The sequence below is a fragment of the Narcine bancroftii genome, chromosome 6, assembly GCF_036971445.1.
Source record: "Narcine bancroftii isolate sNarBan1 chromosome 6, sNarBan1.hap1, whole genome shotgun sequence".
In the NCBI taxonomy this organism is placed as follows: Eukaryota; Metazoa; Chordata; class Chondrichthyes; order Torpediniformes; family Narcinidae; genus Narcine; species Narcine bancroftii.
Genome location: NC_091474.1, coordinates 127,507,882 through 127,529,404, shown reverse-complemented (window position 1 = coordinate 127,529,404; position 21,523 = coordinate 127,507,882). Strand labels below are relative to the sequence as shown.

The following is a 21,523-nucleotide window of genomic DNA, read 5'->3' as shown; positions in this document are numbered from 1 at the left end:
CCTAAAGTCGGCCTACCACCAGCTAACACCATACACAGGATAAGCCCTATACAGCCTTCGAGGCAGACGGGCGCCTCTACCAGTTCCACTGAGTTCCGTTTGGGATCACTAATGGAGTTTCTGTCTTCCAGTAGGAGATGGACCGCATGGTAGACCAGCACAACCTAAGAGCGACCTTCCCATGCTTGGACAATGTCACCATCTGCGGCCACGACCAGCAGAACCATGATGACAACCTGGAGAGATTTCTCCAGACTGCCGAGGAGCTGAACCTCACGTACAACAAAGGGAAGTGCGTGTTCAGCACCACTCATTTCGCCATCCTCGGGGTACATCTTGGAACATGATGGTTTCATCGGTCCTGATCCAGAACACATGTGACCAGTAATGGAGCTGCCCCTCCCCACACGCACTCAAGGCCCTCCGCAGGTGCCTTGGGCTCTTTTCCTATTAGTGGTTCCCCCTTTTCTTGGACAAGGTCCACCCTCTGGCCAAGGCCACTACCTTTCCTCTCACTCCTGAGGCGCAGGCAGCTTTTCCTCACATCAGGCAGGACATCACCGATGCCGTGGACGAGGCCACCCCATTCTAGGTGGAGTACGATGCTTCTGATGTTGCTCTCGCAGCCACCCTCAACCAAAAGGGGAAACCCGTGGCCTTTTGCTCCAGGACCCTCCACGGTTCTGAACTTGGACACTCCGCCATTGAAAAGGAGGCCCAGGTGATCGTGGAAGCATTCTGCCACTGGCGCCAATACCTGGCAGGCAGGAGGTTCATCCTCCTCACCAACCAGCTTGTAGTGGCATTCATGTTCAGTACCACACATAAAGGCAAGATCAGAAACGATAAGATCTTGCGCTGGAGAGTTGAGCTGGCCACCTTCAGCTATGACATCCAGTACAGGCTGGGAAGTTCAATGACTCCGCTGATGCCCTGTCTTGGACCTGCACCACAGTGTAGGCCAACCAACTGCAGGTGCTACACGACTCCCTTTGTCACCCAGGAATCACACATCTGTATCATTTCATCAAGTCCCAGAACCTCCCCTTCACCATACAAGAAGTTGGACCATGACCAAGTCTTGCAGAGTCTGTGCGGAGTGCAAACCATGCTTCTTCCACCCACCACAGGCCCATGTTGTCAAGGCCACTCGGCCCTTTGAATGGCTTAGCATCGACTTCAAGGGCCTCCTGCCTTCCATGAACAAGAATGTCTACTTTCTCACAGTCATAAATGAGCGCCCCCATTTTCCCTTGCTCGGACACCTCCATAGCCATCGTTATTAGGGCTCTGATGCAGATTTTCACTATGTTCTGATACCCGGCATTCATCTATAGTGATCAGGGGTTTGGCTTCATGAGTGAGGAGCTGCGCCAGCACCTAGTAGCACAAGGCATTGATACTATTCCCAAGACTAGTTACAACGTGAGAGGCAATAGGCAGGTGGAGCATGAAAACGGGGTGATCTGGAAGGCAGTCCTCCTGACCCTGAGGTCCAAAGGCTGGTCCATCAACTACTGCTAAGAAGCTCTCCCCGAGGCATTTCATGCCATTAGGTCGCTCTTGTGCATGGCTACAAATCAAGCCCCTCATTCCCCAGGAAATTGGCGACTGGAATCTCACTCCCAGCTTGGCTCACATCTCCGGGACCAGTGCTCCTACGCAAACACATGCTGGTCGAGCAGGTGCTCCTCCTCCATTCCAACCACAACTACGCTTAAATCAGGTACCCCAGTGGCCGTGAGGACACCGTCTTGACCAGGGATCTGGCACCAGCAGGGGCACCCCCCACCCAGCATCACAACTACCCAACCCAACTTCCCCTTGGCCCATCCGGGGGCCGAACCACTTCTTCCGCCCCTCCAGCGAACCCCACTGCTGCTGATCCACACCTACCCAGTGGATAGACATGCAAATAAACACCACACTGCCCACACTGGCGCCTGTCACGACCATGCCGGACCCAGCCAGCCCTCAGGCAGCAACCACATCCTCGCCGACCTTTAAGCAGGAACCAACCCTGCGACAGTCACAGAAACTCCAACGGCCGCTGGACTGTCTAAACCTGTAAATATAAACTTGTAAATATCACCGGCACCATTTTACACCCCCTCCCCCAACTCAGGACAATTTCAAGAAGGGGGTGAATGTGGTGATACGACCATCAGGCTACTGCAGGGGGCGATTTCTGTACTTGCAGGAACACCACCTAGGGGCTGGCTCCACCTGGCCGGCTGTCAATCAGCTGACCTGAATATAAACCTGAGCTGGTCACACAGGAGCCACCGAAGCATGAACTGGAGTTCAGACTTTTACCTGAATGAAGTCTGTTGTAGTCTTTGAGTTTTGTGCTTGTTTGCTACTACCTCAGTGCACCACAGATTTATAAGTCAATTGTGTGTAGAACTAGCAGGATAGTTAAAGGAAAGCTAGTTGATTGATATCCCTTAGATTTTCAGAAAGCAGTTGATGGGGCTCACGAGTTTTGGTTTACTATGAGAATTGTTTAAAGGATGTAAAATAGAAAAGAAATTGATGCTCACTTTTGTAAATCATTTTGTAATCAAAAATTAGTACTTGCATTTCACTTAAATGCAGTATCTAATAATAATTTAAGTTAAAGAGAAAAATGTAATATGCCATGTTTACAGACAAGACAATTCTGGAGAATGCTGGAAAGTATGGTGACAATAAAAGAAATAGCAAGAAGATGTATACAGATTAAATAAGTGCACAGAAAATAGCAGAGAGATTGAAATATGAAATTAGGCACTTTACCAGCGAGAAGAGGAAAGCAAAATATTTTCTCAACAATGATCAATTAATACAATTTGAAAAACTTGAATATCCTAGCACAACCATTACACAAAGATAATATATAAATCCAGCAAGTAACTTGGAAGACAAATAGTCTCTATTAATAAACCTCGTAACACCATTTTCGGTGAGTTGGTGTACTGAAGCTCCTGATTAATGGATCTCATTCACTTTTGAGGATGCAGCATCCAAGTAGGCAATGGCAAACTTTACAGCATAATGTTACAGCATAAAAGGCATTAGCAATCTGCATAAAGTACATTTGAGATTTTGGTCAACCTTAGGATGGATAGAAGATTGAAATGAGGACAATTACACCTTCGTGTTATTTCTAGATGAGAGTTCCTAAATGGCTTCTTGGTTGTACAAGTGAACCAACACATAATGTGATGATCACAATATGTTGGCTGCCTCTGCTAGGCAGTGGGAGATGTAGATGAAGTCCATGGAAGGGAGGGAAGTTTTTTTTTGCATTCTGTATTAGATATTTAGTGTTCATCTTGCAAAACAATCTCCAATCACTGGATCTTGGTACATATGACAAAAACTATAATTTGATTTTTACGTTGTTCCAAATTTTCATATATTCTTATGTCATGTCTGGAGTACAGTGTTGTGTTAGGAATGGTGTCTAACCATTGACAACTCTTGAACTTTCACTTGGTTTACATTAAACATTTTTAGATTTAATTTGTCACAGTTAGCATATGGGTGGCACAGTTCGCATGGCAGTTAGCACAACGCTATTCTAGTGCCGGCGACCCAAGTTCAAATCCAGCGCTGTCTTTAAGAAGTTTGTATGTTCTCTCCTTGTCTTCCTGGATTTCCTCCAAACACTCCTGTTTCCTTCCATCCTTCAAAGCACACAGAGGCTGTAGGTTATTTGGGGTATTTTGGCAGTAGGGGCTCGTGGGCCGGAAGGACCTGTTTCTGTGCTGTATGTCTACATTTAACATTTAAATTTTCTGATTAACTTCTTAACCTAACATATATTATAACTGCATTTTAATGTAAAATTATCATTCCACACTCTATAGACACTATCCTATATGTCCATTTTTTGTTATATTTGCAAACTTCATCAGTAAAATTTCTGTTCTTTTCAGAAACTGTCTGCCCTACAAAAATACCTGTGGCATCACGGGATGAAAAAGGATTTGATATTCTTGTTGGATTAGATATTGGGAAAAAAACCAGCATAATTCAAGGCTCCTATCGTGGCAAAAAAGCTTACAGGGTTATGGCCCAGAGTGATTTAACAGAAAGAACAAGGTATTCATTTTCAGAATCTACTTATCAGGAAATAATTCTCTTTTTATCTATTCAAATTACTTGGCCTAAAATTTTCATGGAGAATTTTCTAATTTAAAAAAGCATGGATTTTGATTACAGGGATATTTTTCCTGATGGTCTTCCTCCTTCCTATGTCTTTGTATCTACGTTACGATTTAAGAGACCTGCAACAAAAGAAAAATGGGATTTATGGAGAATCTTAGCTTTAGATGGCACAATTCAAACAGCTGTCACACTGAATGGTGAAGATAATACAGTAATTTTCCATACAACGCAAATAATAAATGATACGCAATCTGTGACCTTCACTTCTGCACCTATAAAGGTAGAACATATTTTATTAGTTATGAACCATTTGTATTGATGCATGGAATTATCATTTACTTTATTGCCATCTCTCTTTTATAAGAATTTTATATTATAGGTTATCAATTCCAGAAAATAAACAAATACTATTTGCATGTGGAAATCCATGAACAGCTAGTTTAAATGCTAAGTGGTTAATTCACTGACAAACAGCAGAATTCTAAGACTGTGGTCCAGTGATAAGAGATTGAACCACATTATGTTGTCTGGAGAACTTATATTGAAATTATTAAGTCTGGAATTTCAAATACCTATTCTCAAATATAGTAACTATGAAACTACCCACTGTCATAAAAAAATATTGAAATATGTCATAATTTTCTACCTATATGTGACTCAATCATATAGCATGGAACAAATCAGTGTTGCACCCTCTCTACTAGGGCCCTCAATCTATTGACTGAGGAAGCTTTCCTGGACACACAGAACAAATTCCACCCTGTCCAACTCCTTTTTACTGTGGGTATCCCATTCAGTATTAGGGAAGTTAACATCTTCTGGTAATACCACTCTTGTATTCTCATTGTTATCTGCAATTTCCCTCCACATCAACCTCTCCAATTCCCATTGTCTTTTGTGGGACCTTTAATGCAGCCCATGAAAGAAATAATTTCTTTCTTGTTTCTAAGTTCTCCCCAAATAGCTTCATTGGACATCCTCTCAAGAATATCGTTCAAGAAAGGCAAGACTAACAGCTCAATGTTCCAGTGTGCAGATGAAACAGGCGAGATTAATATACCAGTAAAAGTGGGGGGGGGGGGGGGGGGGCGGGGAGGGGTTGACTTTTTGATGAAGGTGCATGTGATAACAGTGCTAAAGGGGATATTTAAATTTAAAGATCTTACTTCCCTTACTGACAATTCCATCTCACCAGTTTCATCTGTACCTTGGAACAATGAGCTGTCAGTCTTGCCTTTCTTTCAGTAATTGCTCATCCTTTTGATCTGTGCCATTTAATCCATATTATTCTTTCTGCTGAAACCTAATGCATCAAACTTCTTATATTAAATTTCACCAAATCAAGCCAAATCTGAATCCTAACTATCAATTCACCATGGATACGGCATATTTTTTTATCTTCTGTATCAGCCTCCCATGCCACCTGAGGTGCTCCTGAAATGCTTGGCTAACAGTGCTTGTTTCTAAAAGTCCTACAATAGACTTGGTATGGGTGGATCATGATCTTAGGCTTGCCGGTAATCTGGCCCTGCAAAATTGGAGGGTTCTGTAGATCGATGGACTTGATGAATACTTCCTTGTCAGATAGCTATGAATGATGCAGAGTTAAGCTTTTCTACCGATATGAGATCAGGGTCAGTTTTTGGAAAGTCTCCCCCTTCCATTGTTCAAGACTGTGTGTGGCAGAACTGCAGATCCATTGTTTGTGGAGTTCCTTAATGTGACTGCTGCATGTGTGCTTTCCACTCATTTTGCTGATAATTCTGAGTTTCCACTTCACTAAATTGGCATTTACTTTTAAATACACATGGTATATCCTCTGGAGTGCCATTCTGAGCTCCTCATTTCACCAGGACTGGTATTTTCAATACCATTTAGCACAGAAGTTGTGCATCATGACATAATGTGAGGTCTTCTTGGTGTGAAGATTGGGCTTTGTTTCCACAAGAAGTCTGGTAGTTCTGTAATTGGTGAAGATCATCAATCTATGTTGTCCTGAAGCTATGTCTCTGCAATAACTATAAGAAGTCAGTTGGAATCGTAGCTAAAGCCCTGAAGTCTAAAATTGTATGCAATTTTTCAGGTGGGAGCTCATTTATATATTAGGAGCAAGACATCTTTACTCAAGTATTCAGTCCCTCATAGTAAATACCAATATTTGCCTTTCTACTTACCTGCTGTACCAGAAGATTAATTTTCCTGATCAAATTTGTTTGAACATTTCCCTGCTTTTCACAATTTAAAAAAAACTCAGCATTTTGTATTATTCCTGCAAGTCTCTTTAAGAGATAGATCCTTCAACCCACAGTTGAGGTCTTCTCATCATATTCCTCTTGACTCCATTAGCAAGATGAAGTTGCTTTTAGTCATTTTCCTCTTGAACTTGGTTGCAATGGAGGGCTTGACCAAAAAAATAGAAGCCTACATTCTGAAACACAAATTTCCTTGCAGCTTTACTATCAGTCCCAGAGAGCAGAAGCTTTCTTCTGATTTAGTTTCTTGAACCGCTCTGCAAGTAGTTAAGGATCCATTTAAGTATACCTGTGTGCATCTTTCTTCCTGCAGTTCAGAATTCATTTCCTATGGGTTGTTTAAACAGCATATTGAGTGCAAAGAAGTTTCCAATTTGGCCAGCAGCCTCAAATCAAAGTTGCTTGAGGATCATTGTCATGGGTGCATACTCTACATATTTCTCTGACATGCATGTATGATATCCATCTATCGCTGTGATTCATTGTTGCAAGTAGTGTGTCTGGGTGTAATGTTGCAATTGAAACATGCCATTAAAGCACAGTAACCACAAATGTCTTTAAAAAGGTTGTGTGTTTTAATTTCTAAGATTTGTAACTCATAACACCAAAGTTACAATAGAACAACAGATTAATCTCTAAAAGGATTACTACCTTTTGGTAGTTTTTTTGGGGTGGGGATTTTTTTTTCTTTATTTTTTTAAATTTTCATTTTAGTTAGCTTTTAATTGTGACTTTTTTCTCCTATTGGAGGGCCTATATACGTTGATTTGAGTTTTCATATAAAGATATTATTGGTATTTAGTAATATTAGTAGATACGTCAAAGATTGCTACTTTTAATGTTCGAGGTTTAAACAGTCCGATCAAGCGTAAGCGTGTCTTGGCGTATATTAAGAAAATGAAAATTGATGTTGCTTTTTATATACGTTTGGTAGAGATATGATTTTACCTGAAATGACTAAATTTGAGACTTTTCTTATGAAGGTGCCAGAGAAGGGTTATATTTCATCTATGTATCAAATTTTACAGGATGGTATGGATAAAAAGGGTTGGGATAAATCTAAAAGTAAATGGGAAGCGGATATTGGTTTTATTTTTTCCGTGGATGATTGGTTAGATATCTGTCATGATAGTGTAACTAGATTGATAAATGCCCATTATGCAATGATTACTTATAATTTTCTACGTCAATTATACTTAACACCTGAAAAATTAAAAAAGTATGGTTTTCATTAATCAGATTTGTGTTTTAGATGTGGCAATTCTGTTGGAACTTTTTTTCATGCATGTATATATATATAATCTTTTTGGAAGAAAATTCAATTGTTTTTAGAATACCTGTATAAGATTAAAGCGTTCTACCTACGGCTACGGCTCCTAGAACGCTTCCACCAGCGTTGTCTCCGCTCCATCCTCAACATCCATTGGAGCGCTTACACCCCTAACGTCGAAGTACTCGAGATGGCAGAGGTCGACAGCATCGAGTCCACGCTGCTGAAGATCCAGCTGCGCTGGATGGGTCACGTCTCCAGAATGGAGGACCATCGCCTTCCCAAGATCGTATTATATGGCGAGCTCTCCACTGGCCACCGTGACAGAGGTGCACCAAAGAAAAGGTACAAGGACTGCCTAAAGAAATCTCTTGGTGCCTGCCACATTGACCACCGCCAGTGGGCTGATAATGCCTCAAACCGTGCATCTTGGCGCCTCACAGTTTGGCGGGAAGCAACCTCCTTTGAAGAAGACCGCAGAGCCCACCTCACTGACAAAAGGCAAAGGAGGAAAAACCCAACACCCAACCCCAACCAACCAATTTTCCCTTGCAACCGCTGCATTCGTGTCTGCCTGTCCCGCATCGGACTTGTCAGCCACAAACGAGCCTGCAGCTGACGTGGACTTTTTACCCCCTCCATAAATCTTCGTCCGCGAAGCCAAGCCAAAGAAGAAAAAAGAAAGAATAAGATTAAAATACCTTTAAATCCGACAGTATTTTTACTGGGCAGTTTGCAACCTCTGAAAGGTTTGGGATTAGATAAATTTCAATTTGCTTTTGTATAGTTAGCTTTATCTGTAGTGAAAAAATGTATTGCTAGTACATGGAAAGATACAAATATGAATGATATTAATAGATAGCATAACGAGATTAAATATTGTTTAATAATGGAAAAAATTACATATGTTTTGCGTGATAGTTACAGTTTTTTTATTAATAAGTGGTTGTTATATTCAGAATATTTACATTTTAATTTACGTTGATTAGATCTTGATATGTATGTTTAATTTTTCTTTAATTTTTTTTTCTTTATGGCTTTCCTTAGGAGAGCTGGCTGAATTTAATAAATAAATAGATAAAAGGGAAGAAAAAGATTAATCTCTAAAATTATTTTATTAACATCAAATGCACAAAACATGTTCAAAATTTTGGACCAATTTCAGATTTATTGTCAGAGTACATACATGACAGACTTCATCATGCCAGTACTCCATCTTAGGAATTTATTAGTACAGGTGTATACTGTGAATTCTCATGTCATCCACAATTCAGGGAAATCCTTTGTTTTTCACTTATTTTCAACGTAATTGACTACCAATTAAATTATTTTTAACATTCCTTGGAAAAAAATAATTTGCAATTGCATATAAATAAATTAATAATGGACATGTTCAATGTAGACTGCTTGCTGATGTTAGGAATGAAGAAAATAAAAATGCCCGATCAAAAATTAAATTAATTGTAAATTTATCTTATTACTTATTTTACTCTAGGCATTGTTTGATGAAAAATGGCACCTTTTGCGAGTCTTAGTAACAGAGAGAGATGCTACATTATATTTAGATGATAAATTAATTGAGACAAGACAACTAGAACCTGTTCTTGGTATTTTCATCAGTGGAAAAACACAGATTGGAAAGTACTTTGGGAAAGAAGCAACTGTACCAGTAAGTTAGACTTTTTCTCAATTAATATCACTCATGAAGCAAAAATTATTTTTTAAAAATCCTAATTTTTTTTTCAAACCCCCTTGAATATTATGTGATGGCATCAGCAACTCGTATTTCTTTGCTACAACTTCTCTGCTACAAATATAGTGAATTAAAGATAAATGAAAATATTTTGGTTGTGATTATATTTGTCAATTGAAACACTTGATTTATTATTACTTTATAATGTAGATAATATTAAATTTGAAAAATTGGAAAGTATTTATAACTGAATCCACAATAAAATATTACTATATTTTGTTAAGCAAATAATTACTTCTTTTGATTAACATGGTACTATTGATTGCAGTTTGATGTTCAAAAATTAAGGATTTACTGTGACCCAGAACAGAATCAGCAAGAAAATGCTTGTGAAATTCCAGGTGTTGTAAGTATCTCCATGTATAGTAATTTGTTTGGTACAGTTATAATGCATTGCAAAACTTGTTATTGTCCTATCACATTGTTCTCTCACCTATTAGTGATTACATTAATGCATAATAAATATACTAAAAATATATAATTAAAACATCACACATCTGGCTCACTTTAGACCAGTGGTTCTCAACCTTTTTCTTTCCACTCGCATACCACTTTAAGTACTCCGTATGCCAAAGGTGCTCTGTGATTAGTAAGGGATTGCTTAAGGTGGTATGTGGGTGGAAAGAAAAAATTTGAAAACCACTGTTTTAATCGTACCTAATTGACTCATTATGTGCACAGTTTCATAACTCCAAAGGAAATGGACCAATGACAATTTTTCTCAAGCAAAATATTTCAGTAACAATTGGGTCTAGAGCAATGATTCTCAACCTTCCTTTCCCATCTACAAACCACCTTACGCAATCCCTTACTAATCACAGAGCACCAATGGCATAGGGATTACTTAAAGCGGTATGTGAGTTGTAAGAAAAAGGTTGAGAACCACTGCTTTGAGCAATATGACCTAACAGCTGGTATTAAGCATAACACATATATAGCAATGAATAAAATTTTGTTTCAAAACAATGATTATGATTCAAAGCTTTGATAAATGTGGGAGAATGTCAATCTTTTCTATAATTAGCAACATGTTGAGATCAATTTTTATAGATTAGATGTTTAAAAACCTTGCAATCCCATGAAATCATTCAAGATATATTGATAATGGAGAAAGATGATTTTTGTTTTCATTTAGCAAATTGAGAATGAGGTTTATTTATTTGATAAAGAGGCTTGTATGGTGACTCTTTTATTTCACTACTTTTAAACTCACCAGGAATATTTGTTCTTCATAATACTATTATGAAGCACTATTTATTTAATTTAATTAGTCTAGATATTCTTTTAATTGACCTTTTGTGCAGTTAATTATGAAAGGCCATTAAGGCAGAAGAAGCATATCAAAGATGTTTAAATGCATTTTTTAAATAACATGAATTATATTATTTTAGGTTAATAACTTGCATGGATAACATTTTTGCTATTGGATTAGAGAAAATACATAAGATAGATATTTATAATCTAAAAATAAAGTAAAATGGGTGTAGTCGTAAATATATGCTCGGTTTTTAATGGAATGTATAAGGATCCATAAATAAGCAGATCATAAGAAATAAAGAGTGAAACTAGGCAAGGAGATATAAGTAAAATTAGTTACACATAAAGGAACAGATGTTTAGAATATAGAATATTATAGTACATGTAGAGGCCCTTGGGCCCTGAACATGATGCCTAATTTAAACTGAAACTCTACTGCTTGCACAGATACATATCCCTCTATCCCCTGCACATTTGTGTAAATTTCAAGAAATCTCTTGAATGTTACAACATATCTGCTACCACATGTACTTCTGGCAGCCCATTCCAGGCACTTACTGCTTTTTATGTTTAAAAAAAAAGTACACTCACATCACCTTTAAAATTTTCCCCTCACTTTAAACATGTAACATTTTTACCCTGGGATAAAGATTTTCACTGTCTATCTGTGCCTCTCTTCATTTTATAAACATGCCAGGTCTTTCCTCAACCTTCGATGCTACAGAGAAGACAACCCAATTTGTCGACCTCTCCTCATAGCTCATACCCTTTAATCCAGGCAACATCCTTGTAAATTACTTGAGTACCCTTTCCAAAAGTCTCTACATTCTTCCTGTAATATGGCAACTAGAATTGCAACAATTGTTTGAAAGGAAGAACAAGCCAAGACAGTGCAAGAAACAAATAGCAAAACATTGAAGAGAAGAGATGGCTGGGTGGGGGTTAGAAAAAGAAATGCCATTGAGTTGAATGTGTTTCAGATTTTCAAACCTGCACAGAAACTGTTTTTCTTACTTTATCTCAATTTTAATGTCTTTAATTTATGTCAGTTGAATGTTGCTTTCAATTTGTTAATAATATGTTTAACATTTTAAATTATTTAACTTTTTCATCTTTAATCAGAGATACTGAGAAATCGTGGAAAAGACCATTTAAGAGTAAGAGCTGTCAAAAGGCTACCTGGATGGTCCATTGGCCAAACATTCTGCCACTTGTAGCATGGTTGAGTTCAATCACCACACCACTTCTTAGAACAGTCGCAGCAATAAGGCCACAGCTGCATGACTATAGATGCAAATAAGACCGCAGGCATACCATTAGATCAAATGTGGGATACAAGCCAGTCCTATATGAACTGGCCTGTTAAGTCTAAAGATTGTAATTGATGAATTTAAAATCAGTCAGAGCTTAAATTCAATGAAAGCTATGAATTAGGAATGCATCATGAATAGGTTCAGGATCAGACAGATAATCAAAAAGCAAAGGAAATCAGGTGCTAACCCTTGGACTTAATAGCCAGAGAGGCCCAAATGTAAATCAAAGGCTGATTTGGACAGAATTTTAGAAAATGGAAGGAAAACATTTAGGCCAGAATCCACAGCATCTATGGGCAAAATAGTCAATTAACATTTTGGGTCAGGATCTTTTATCAAGTCGATGTTTATGAAGGAGTAAAGGAACTGGAGAAAGGCTAACTTGGACAGAAAAGGGGGAAGAGGTGGAGAGACAAGAAGAGCGAGAGACCAAGTAAGGAGGGATCATTAGAGAAATGTTAGAATAACAATTGATGAAGAAAAGTGGAATCAGAAAAGAGGTAGGTTACATAAAATTAGAAAGTCAATGTTCATGCTGTTAGATTTAAGGCTGTCCAGAATGAATATAATGTGCTGTTTCTCTGTTTTATGTTTAGTTTCACCCTGACATTGAATGAGGCTGAGAACAGATTATATAAGTCTAGGAATAGGAAGTGTATTGAAATGGTTGGCAACAGGAAGCACAAGCTTAGATCCTTAAATAAGTTGCAGCTGTTTGACAAAATGATCAGCTAATCTGCGTTTGGTCTCACCAACATGGAGGAAGTTACGCCAAGAACACCAAATTCAGTAGATTAGGTTGCACAATGTGCAGGTAAACCTCTGCCTCACCTGAAAGTTCTGATTGTGCTCTGGATGGAGGTGATAGGAGAGATGTAGAAACAGGTTTTGCACTTTCTATAATTACAGTGCAAAGCACCAAGTGGGTAGAAGGGTGAATGTAGAGGGAAAAGTGGACAGGGAAGTCTCAGAGGGTCTGATTCCAGTGAGAAGCAGAAAGGGGAAGATGTGGTTGGTGGTGATATCATGCTGAAGTTTGCAGAAGGATAATATATTGGATGTGAAAGTTGATGAGGTGGAGTGAGGTCCAAATTGACTCTGTCCTTGTTCTAAAATCCAGACACGTATTCCCTTCTGCATTCCCTCCCCTTCTGTACGGACCATTCCCTCTGATTCCCTCAATATATTTTTACAAAGTGGGGGAATTAAGGGATAATGAGAAATGCAGGTAGGTGAAGATAAGCATATCATCAGATCAGCCATGATTTCGTTGAATGGCCGAGCAGGCTTGACAGGATGGATAGCCGACTCTTGTTCCTATTTCTTATGTTCTTCTGTGTACTCATCCTTTCCCACTAATCACCCCCTTGGCACCTTCCCCTGTGGCTACAGCAAGTGCCACACCTGCCCACACCTCCTCCCTCACCACTATCTGGGGCCCCAAACAACCCTTCCAAGTGAAGCACACTTCACTTGTGAGTACACGGAAGTCATCTACTGCATCCAGTGCTCCTGTTGTGGTCATCTCTACATCAGAGAGACTGAATGCAGACTGGGAGATTGCTTCACTAAACACCTTTGTCTGTTCGCATCAATGTCAGGGATTTTCCAGTGGCAAATAATTTCAAATCTGTACCCCGCTCTGACGCTGATATGTCTGTCCATGGCCTCACGTACTATCAAACCAAGGCCACCTGTAAATTTGAGGACCATCTGGGCACTCTCCAAATGGATGGCATTAAAATTGGCTGCTCCAGTTTCAGCTAATCTACTCCCCATTCTCCCTCTCCAATCCATCCCTGTCTTATTTTCTTCAGTTCTCCATTCACAGAGCCATTTCCACCCCCTTCCCCACAACTGTTTGCTGTGGTGCCCTCCCTCCCTTATCCACCTATTACTTCCTGCCTGTGAGCCTGTGCTCTTCCCACTGACCCTTCCCCCCACTGTTTTGTTTGGCCACCTGGCTAGATTGTGTTCATAAGTTGATGAAGTGCTCAAGCAAGAAATGTTGATTGTGTATCTTTATCTTTGCTATATAAAGTACACTGTTTTACCTGATGAGTTTCTCCAGCATTGTGTTTTTTACTTTAAACATGGTGTCTGCAGACTTTTGTGTTTTACTCTGTTCTTGTTCTGTCTGAGGATTAAGGTGGAAATATGAGAAATGGATTAGAGATAGGAATGGGCCTTGACTAAAACAGTAGGGAGGAGGTGTCAATTTATCAGGCCTCAACCTGAGAACAGATATGGTGGAGAAATTGGGAGAAAGGAATAGTGTCCTTACAAGAGACAGAATGGGAAGAGGTATAATTCAGCTAGCTGTGGGAATCAATGGGTTTGTAATAGATGTCCATGAGTATTTTATTTTCTGAGATGGGGGACAAAGAGGTCTAGAATGGGGAGAGAAATGTCAGAAATATTCCAGGTAAATTTAAGGGCAGGGTGGAAGCTGGCAGTGAAATTAATGTAATTGTTGAGTTCTATACAGGAACAACCATCGATGTAGAGGAAGAAATGTTGGGGAGTGGTACTTGAGCAGGATTATAGCCGGCAATGTTTGTGTTTAAACAGGCAGACATAGCCTTAGTCCATGCATATGCCAATGGCTACACCCTGGTTTTGGAGGAAATAAGAGAAATCATGGACATACTTTGTGCTACCAATCAACCACATTAGACAAGGATCTGTAATTAATAGGCTTTAATCACCTTTAGATATCAGCACATCTTACATTTGGCTGGCCTGGTTCTAAAGCAGGTACTGAGTGAGGAGTTTGGGTGTAAAAGCCTTTATGGGGATATCCGGGAGGGGGAAATCACAGGTTCAGGGACAGGTCAGCCAATAAGCACATACATTTAATGTACATAGTGGTAGCACCACACACTTAATGATATTTCTGTGTTGAATTTGCATGTTCTATATTTAACCGATTGTGTTTCCTCTGGATGCTCTGATTTCCTCATACATTTCGAAATCATGCAAGTAAGTAGGTAGACAGGTCACCATAACTTTCCCTGAATAGTAGAATCTGGAGAGAATTGATGGGAATATGGTGGGGGGGGGGGGGGGGGGGAAAGAATAGGTTACAGGAAAAAATAGGGGTGCCATTATTCTGTGAAACAGCATAGGCTTGATAGGCTGAGTAGCCTTCTTCTCTGTCATAAGGGACTATGATATAGGAAATTTCATAGAAGTAGATAGCAATTGAAAGTTAACACAATGTACAATTCTCAAAATGTGGCTTGAAAAATGTCTCAGACTTGGGCAATAGACCACTTCTAATATGAAAATGATATTTAAGACCAAGAAAATTGGCATGTTATTTACTTGCTGAAATGGCATTTGGACTTTCAAAATATATTTCCACGTTTGGAATTTTTATAATGTTTTTGCAGCTTTGGTTATTCCTCTTTTGCTAACATAACATTTTTTTCTCTTTCAATTAAGGAAGATTAGTGAAGAATCCTGAAATAATGCAAATACAGTAAAACCTCTGTTATCCAGAATTCAAGCAAGTAGCAGCCTCAGGCAATTGGAGGCAACTTCTGAGCAACTGCCCGTGCAGCTGCTTCCTGCAACCATTATCCTCCAGAAAGCTATACTTGTTTTTCTGTCTTCACAAAGGACTCTATGAGCCCGCTCTGATTATAGCTATTCATTGGGGAAGCACAAATGCTGTAGATGCTGGAATCTTGAGCAACTGAGGGTCAGGCAGCATCATGGGTAGAAATTGTCAGTCAAAACATTTCTGGTCAGGACCCCTTATGGTGATACATAGCTATTAATTCTTTACCAAAATTCTCCAAAGCTGAAACAATACTATTTATATTGAGGAACAATTCTTTAAGGGTTTCTTCTTGATGTCAGAACAATGAGAAAAAAAATTACTAATTAGGGAAATTCAATTTTTAATGTCCATTGATCCTGCAATACAATTACCAAATCTTGCTTTGGAACTAATGCTTATGTATTGATTTCTTTGAAACTTTTTTTAAAAAAAGCATCAACATGCTGGCTAACATTATCTTAACATTAGAAAAGTGGTGCCTGTAATTTATTCAAGGCTTCTTCATAGACAGCTTCTGAAACTCTGTATACATTGTTCAGAGTTTGGTTTGATAACTGAAACAATCCTTTAGGCATGACAGCAATAAAGCTACAATTTATTGTTCACAGTCAATATTACATGTACTAAATGCACATTATATTTTGCTTACTACATACAAAAGAATGTAAGAAATAGGAGCAGAAGTCGGCCATCCAGCCCATCGAGCCTGTTCTGCCATTCAATAAAATCATGGTTGACCTGATCATTGACTCAACTCCATTTCCTTGGCTTATCCCCATATCCCTTAATTCCTTTTTTATGTAAAAATCTAACTGAACCTTAAATATGTTTAATGAAGTAGCCTCAACCACTTCCCTGGGTAGAGAATTTCACAGATTCCTGACTCTCTGGGATAAACAGTTTTTCCTCATCTCTGTCTTAAATCTACTCCCCTGAATCTTGAGGCTGTATCCCCTAGTTCTGGTCTTACCTACCAGTGAAAACAATTTTCCTGCCTCTCTCTTATCTATCCCTTTCATAATTTTATGTTTCCATAAGATCTCCTCTCGTTCTTTTGAATTCGAGTGAGTATAATCCCAGACAATTTAGTCTCTCTGTGGAGGTCAACCCCCTCATCTCTGGGATCAACCTGGTGAATCTCCTCTGGACTGCCTCCAAGGCTAGTATATCCTTCCTTAAGTATGGAGACCAGAACTGCACACAGTACTCTTCACATCCTCTATGCTTTTTCCACTCAATTTAGTATCATCTGCAAACTTGGCTACACCACACTCTGTCCCTTCTTCCAAATCATCAATGTAAATGGTGAACAGCTGTGGGCACAGCATTGTCCCCTGCGGCCCCTCCCCCACTTACCACTGTCTGCCAATCAGAAAAACACCTATTTATCTCGACTCTCTGCCTTCTGTCAGTTAACCAATCCTCAATCCATGCCAATATACTTCTCCTGACTCCATTCATCTGTATCTTATTAATAAGTCTCTTGTGTGGCACCTCATAACATACCTTCTGGAAATCCAAATACCCAACATTAACCTGTTCCCTTCTATCTACCACACCCATTATATCCTCAAAGAACTCCAGCAAGTTTGTCAAACAAGAGCTGTCCATTCTGAATCCATGCTGCGTCTGCCTGATGAAACCCCTTCATTCTAAATGTCTCGCTATTTCATCCTTAATGACAGATTAAAGCATTTTCCCGACTACAGACATTAAGCTAACTGGCCGATAGTTACCTGTCTTCTACCTCCATTTGCTGCCCTCCAATCTGCCGGGACCTTCCCAGAATCCAGAGAATTTTGGTAAATGACTACCAACGCAATGACTTTAACTCCTGGCATTTCCCTCAGTACCCTGGGATGCATCCCATCAGGACCAGGGGATTTGTCCACTTTCAGTCCCATTAGTTTGTTCATCACTATCTCTTTTGTAGCAATTATTTTATTGAGACCTTCACCTCCTTATCCATCTCTATCACCACTCTTTGTCATGCTGAATGTATCTTCCACCATGAAGACTGACACAAAATATTTGTTCAATGCCTCGGCCATTTCCTCATTACTCAATAACAATCTCCCTTTCTCATCTTCCAAGGAACCTATGTTGACTCTAGTCACCTTTCTGTTTTATATATTTAGAAAATTTTTGCTATCTGTTTTTATATTTTGTGCTAATTTACCTTCATAATCCTTCCCTTTCCTTAATTCCTGTTTAGTTGTCCTTTGTTGCCTTTTAAAGTTTCCCACTATTCTTGGTTACTTTGTACACATGAGCTTTTAATTTTATACTTTCCTTTATTTCCTTAGTTAACCAAGGCTGACTCTTCCCTCTCTTACTGCCCTTATTTTTAACGGGATCATATTTTTGTTGAGCACTGTGAAAAATCTCTTTGAAAGTCTTTCACTGTTCCTCAACTGTTCTGCCAACTAGCCTGTGCTCCCAATCCATGCTGACCAATTCCTCCCTCATCCTGTTATAGTCTCCCCTGGCCAAGCATAATACACTAGTTTTAGATCTAATTATTACACCCTCCATCTGTATGATAAATTCAATCATACTATGATCGTTTTTTCCAAGAGGGTCCCTAACTACTAGATTGTTAACTTTACCTATCTCATTGCACAATGCTAGATCTAAAATAGCATTCTCCCTTGTTGGTTCCTTAACATGAAGTCATCCTCCAGTCTCCCTCGACCAACTTGATTTTCCCAATCTACATGGAAGTTCAAGTCCCCCACGACAACTGCCATTCCATTCTTACAAGCCTCAGTTATCTCTCAGTACTGTGCCACTGTGCTATTGTTATTTGGTGGGCAATAGACAACTCCCACCAGTGATTTTTTTTTCCCTTTAATCTTCTTAATCTCCACCCAGATGGACTCTACATCTGTTCCTTAGATCTTTTATTGTCTCTCACTATTGCCCTGATCTCAGACTAAGATGGTAAGCAGACATATAACCTTAACTCAAGGGAGCAATCAAGTCAGTGAGCAGGCAAGAAGAAGTGTGATTACAGGTAGGAGCAGTGAAATGGCAGAAATCATGGCCCATGCAAATGTCCAGTGGGTTTGAGCTTTTTTTCATCTTGTTTGGATGAGAGTGTAGGCTGCAACATCAATGCATTAACTGAACATGACCCCTTGATGCCATAAGTTATTCAAAGTTGGGGGGGGGGGTGTGGGTTGCAAACAAGTGTAGATTATGGACAACATATTCAAGTTCCAATCTTAGTCATCTTACAGCCATGTTTCTAATTCAGTCTCTGCAGAGATTCTCCAGCATATTTGTGTATTGCACCTGACCTGGCATCTGGAGACTTTATTGTTTAACAGCATGTCTCTGAATAGTTGTTAGATCATACTTATCTATTTCTTTTTGCAGTCTTGATTCATCTCTTTTGTTTCAAATTCTTCAAGCATTCAGATACAGAAGCTTGATTTTGTCCTTTCATGATTTTTGTGGTCTCAAGCCTTGTCTATTGATTTCCTCACAGATTCTCAAAACTATTTTTCACCATGACAGTCTATTTATCATTTCTCATGTTAATATCTTTCTCTGTATTCTGTCTATATTCTTTGATCCTTTGCACTCACGATTTAATTTAATGTTTTCTGTACTTTCTGAGTTGCGTGACACACTAGAAACACTGGTCTGGCATGGTTCAATTACAGATAGACCCAATGGCACTGCTACCACTTTCCCAATACTGGTGCCATTACCACAAAATAAAACTTGCTTTTATGAAACTTTTTAAACCACATCATTTTCTTACTTGTCCTGTACCGATTTGCATGTGGCTTAGGAATACATGCTATTGTTCTTACCTTTTGAAGATCTGTCGCAATTAATTGCCTGGTTCCTTTGTATTGAGATTTTGCTTTTGCCCATGTTATTAGTATCATGTCACATATACCATGATGACTGGATTCTCTCCCTCCCATTGAAAGTTCCTTTCTAGCCAGAGTACATTCGTAAACATTTAAATAACCTACCAACTCCGACAGTTACCTTGACTGATTCTCTTCACACCCTATCCCCTGTTAGGATTCTATTCCTTTCTCTAAATTCCTCTGCCTCTTTCATGTCTGCTCCCAGGATGAGGTCTTCCATTCCAAAACATCTGAGATGTCCTCCTTCTTCAACAAAATGTGGCTTCACCTCTACTGCCATCAACTTAGACCTTACCTGCATCTCATCTATTTCTCACACATCTTCCCTAGCCCCCTCCACCCCAAGATGCAATAAGGACAGAATTCCCCTTGTCCTCACCCCCCCCAACAGCCTTTGAATATAACATATTTTCCTCCTCAATTTCTTCTAGCTACAACATGATCCAATCACACAACATGATCCAATCACCCAACATGCCTCTCCTTTCCTCTCCACTTTCTGCAGGGATTGTTCCCTCTGGGATTCCCTCATCCACACATTCCTACCCACTAATCGCCCCTTCAATATGTACCTGTGACCACAAGAAATGCTACATTGCACCCACATCTCCTCCTTCACCACCATTCAGGACACCAAAGAGTCCTTACAAGTGAAGGGGCTATCTACCATATCTGGTGCTCTCGTTATGGCCTCCTCTACGTTGGAGAGAATGAACACAGACTGGGAAATTGTTTCATTGAGCACCTTCACTCTGCTGCAATAACGGGGACTACCCACTGGCCAACCATTGTAATTCCACACATCATTCCCACACCAACATGTCTATCCATGGCTTCATGCACTCCCAAACTGAAGCTACCCACAAAATGAAGGAACAATATCTAATATTCCATCTGTGCACTCTCCAACCAGATGGCACTGACATAAATTTATCTGGTTTTCATTAAACTCCTCATTGTCTCTTTCCCTATCTCTCTGTCTCCTTTCTTCCAGCTCCCACCCCCTTCCCTCTCCATTTGCAGAAATACCCACTACCCCATCATTTCTTAGCTTTCTTCTCTTTTGTTTTCCCACCTATATCTTCTATGTCTTCTTACCAGTTATCCTGTACTCTCTCCCCTTTCCTCTCCTCACCTTTTTGTTCAGGTGTCTGCTTGCTTTTTTGCTCATATCTTGATAACCAAAACTTAGGTTATCCTTTAAATCCTATAAATACTACATTATTCTCTGAGTTTCTCCAGCATTTTTATGCATTACATTTAAATTACATACTTCTTTTTAATTTTCCTGCCAATATAGACAATGTCATATGGACATTTTTCCTGCCAATATGGGTAATTCCCCAGCTATGCCTCTTTTTGTTGGCTATGTGGCGCAATCAATGCTACAAGCCTACACAAGCAAGGCCCCTAAACTCTTCCTCTGCTACACTGATGACTACTTTGGTATTGTCTCATGTATGCATGATGAGCTAATTGACTTCATCCACTGCCAACTTCCATCCCAACCTCAAATTCACTTGGTCCCATCTCCAGCAACCCTCTCCCTTTCCTCAATTTCTCTGTCTCCATCTCATGAGACAAACTCTTGACTGACATCTTCTACAAACCCATTTACTCTCACAGCTACCTCAACTACACCTCTTCCCACCCTGTCTTCTGTAAGAATTCCATTCCATTCTCTCATTTCTTCCCTCTCCGTCGCATCAGCACCCAAGACAAGGACTTCCATGCCAAATCATCAGCGATGACCTTATTCAAACAACGTGGCTTTCCCTCTACCACCATCAACTCGACACTCACCCGCTTCTCCGCCATTACCCACACATCTGCCCTGGTCTTCTCCGCCACACACGCACAAAGACAGGATTCCTGTCATCCTCACCTTTCTCCCCACCAGCATCTGCATTCAACACATCCTCCTATGCCATTTCTGCAACCTACCATGTGATACCACCACCAAACACACATTCCCCCTGCACTCCTCTCCACCTTATGCAGGGAGTGCTCCTTTTGTGACTCCCTTGTCAACTCCTCCCTCCCCACCATTCATCGCCTTGGTACC

General features: G+C 39.7%; 1 protein-coding gene and 1 long non-coding RNA gene across 8 annotated transcripts in view; one reads left to right on the top strand and one right to left on the bottom strand.

Moving 5' to 3' along the window:
- LOC138736468 (collagen alpha-1(XXI) chain-like) overlaps positions 1-21,523 on the top strand; it is a 330,315-nt gene that overhangs the window by 62,773 nt on the left and 246,019 nt on the right. For all 7 annotated transcript variants that reach the window (XR_011340296.1, XR_011340298.1, XR_011340295.1 and 4 more), the window contains exons 4-7: positions 3,924-4,089; positions 4,210-4,435; positions 9,173-9,346; positions 9,699-9,776. Coding sequence is in view for 1 of the 7 variants with exons in the window: in XM_069886041.1 (XP_069742142.1) it covers positions 3,924-4,089; positions 4,210-4,435; positions 9,173-9,346; positions 9,699-9,776 (644 nt within the window). In the remaining 6 variants the exon portion in view is untranslated. The remainder of the gene's footprint in view (positions 1-3,923; positions 4,090-4,209; positions 4,436-9,172; positions 9,347-9,698; positions 9,777-21,523) is intronic.
- LOC138736470 (uncharacterized) overlaps positions 3,482-21,523 on the bottom strand; it is a 35,698-nt gene continuing 17,656 nt past the window's right edge. The window contains exon 2 of the long non-coding RNA XR_011340299.1: positions 3,482-4,274. This is a non-coding gene — a long non-coding RNA (uncharacterized lncRNA). The remainder of the gene's footprint in view (positions 4,275-21,523) is intronic.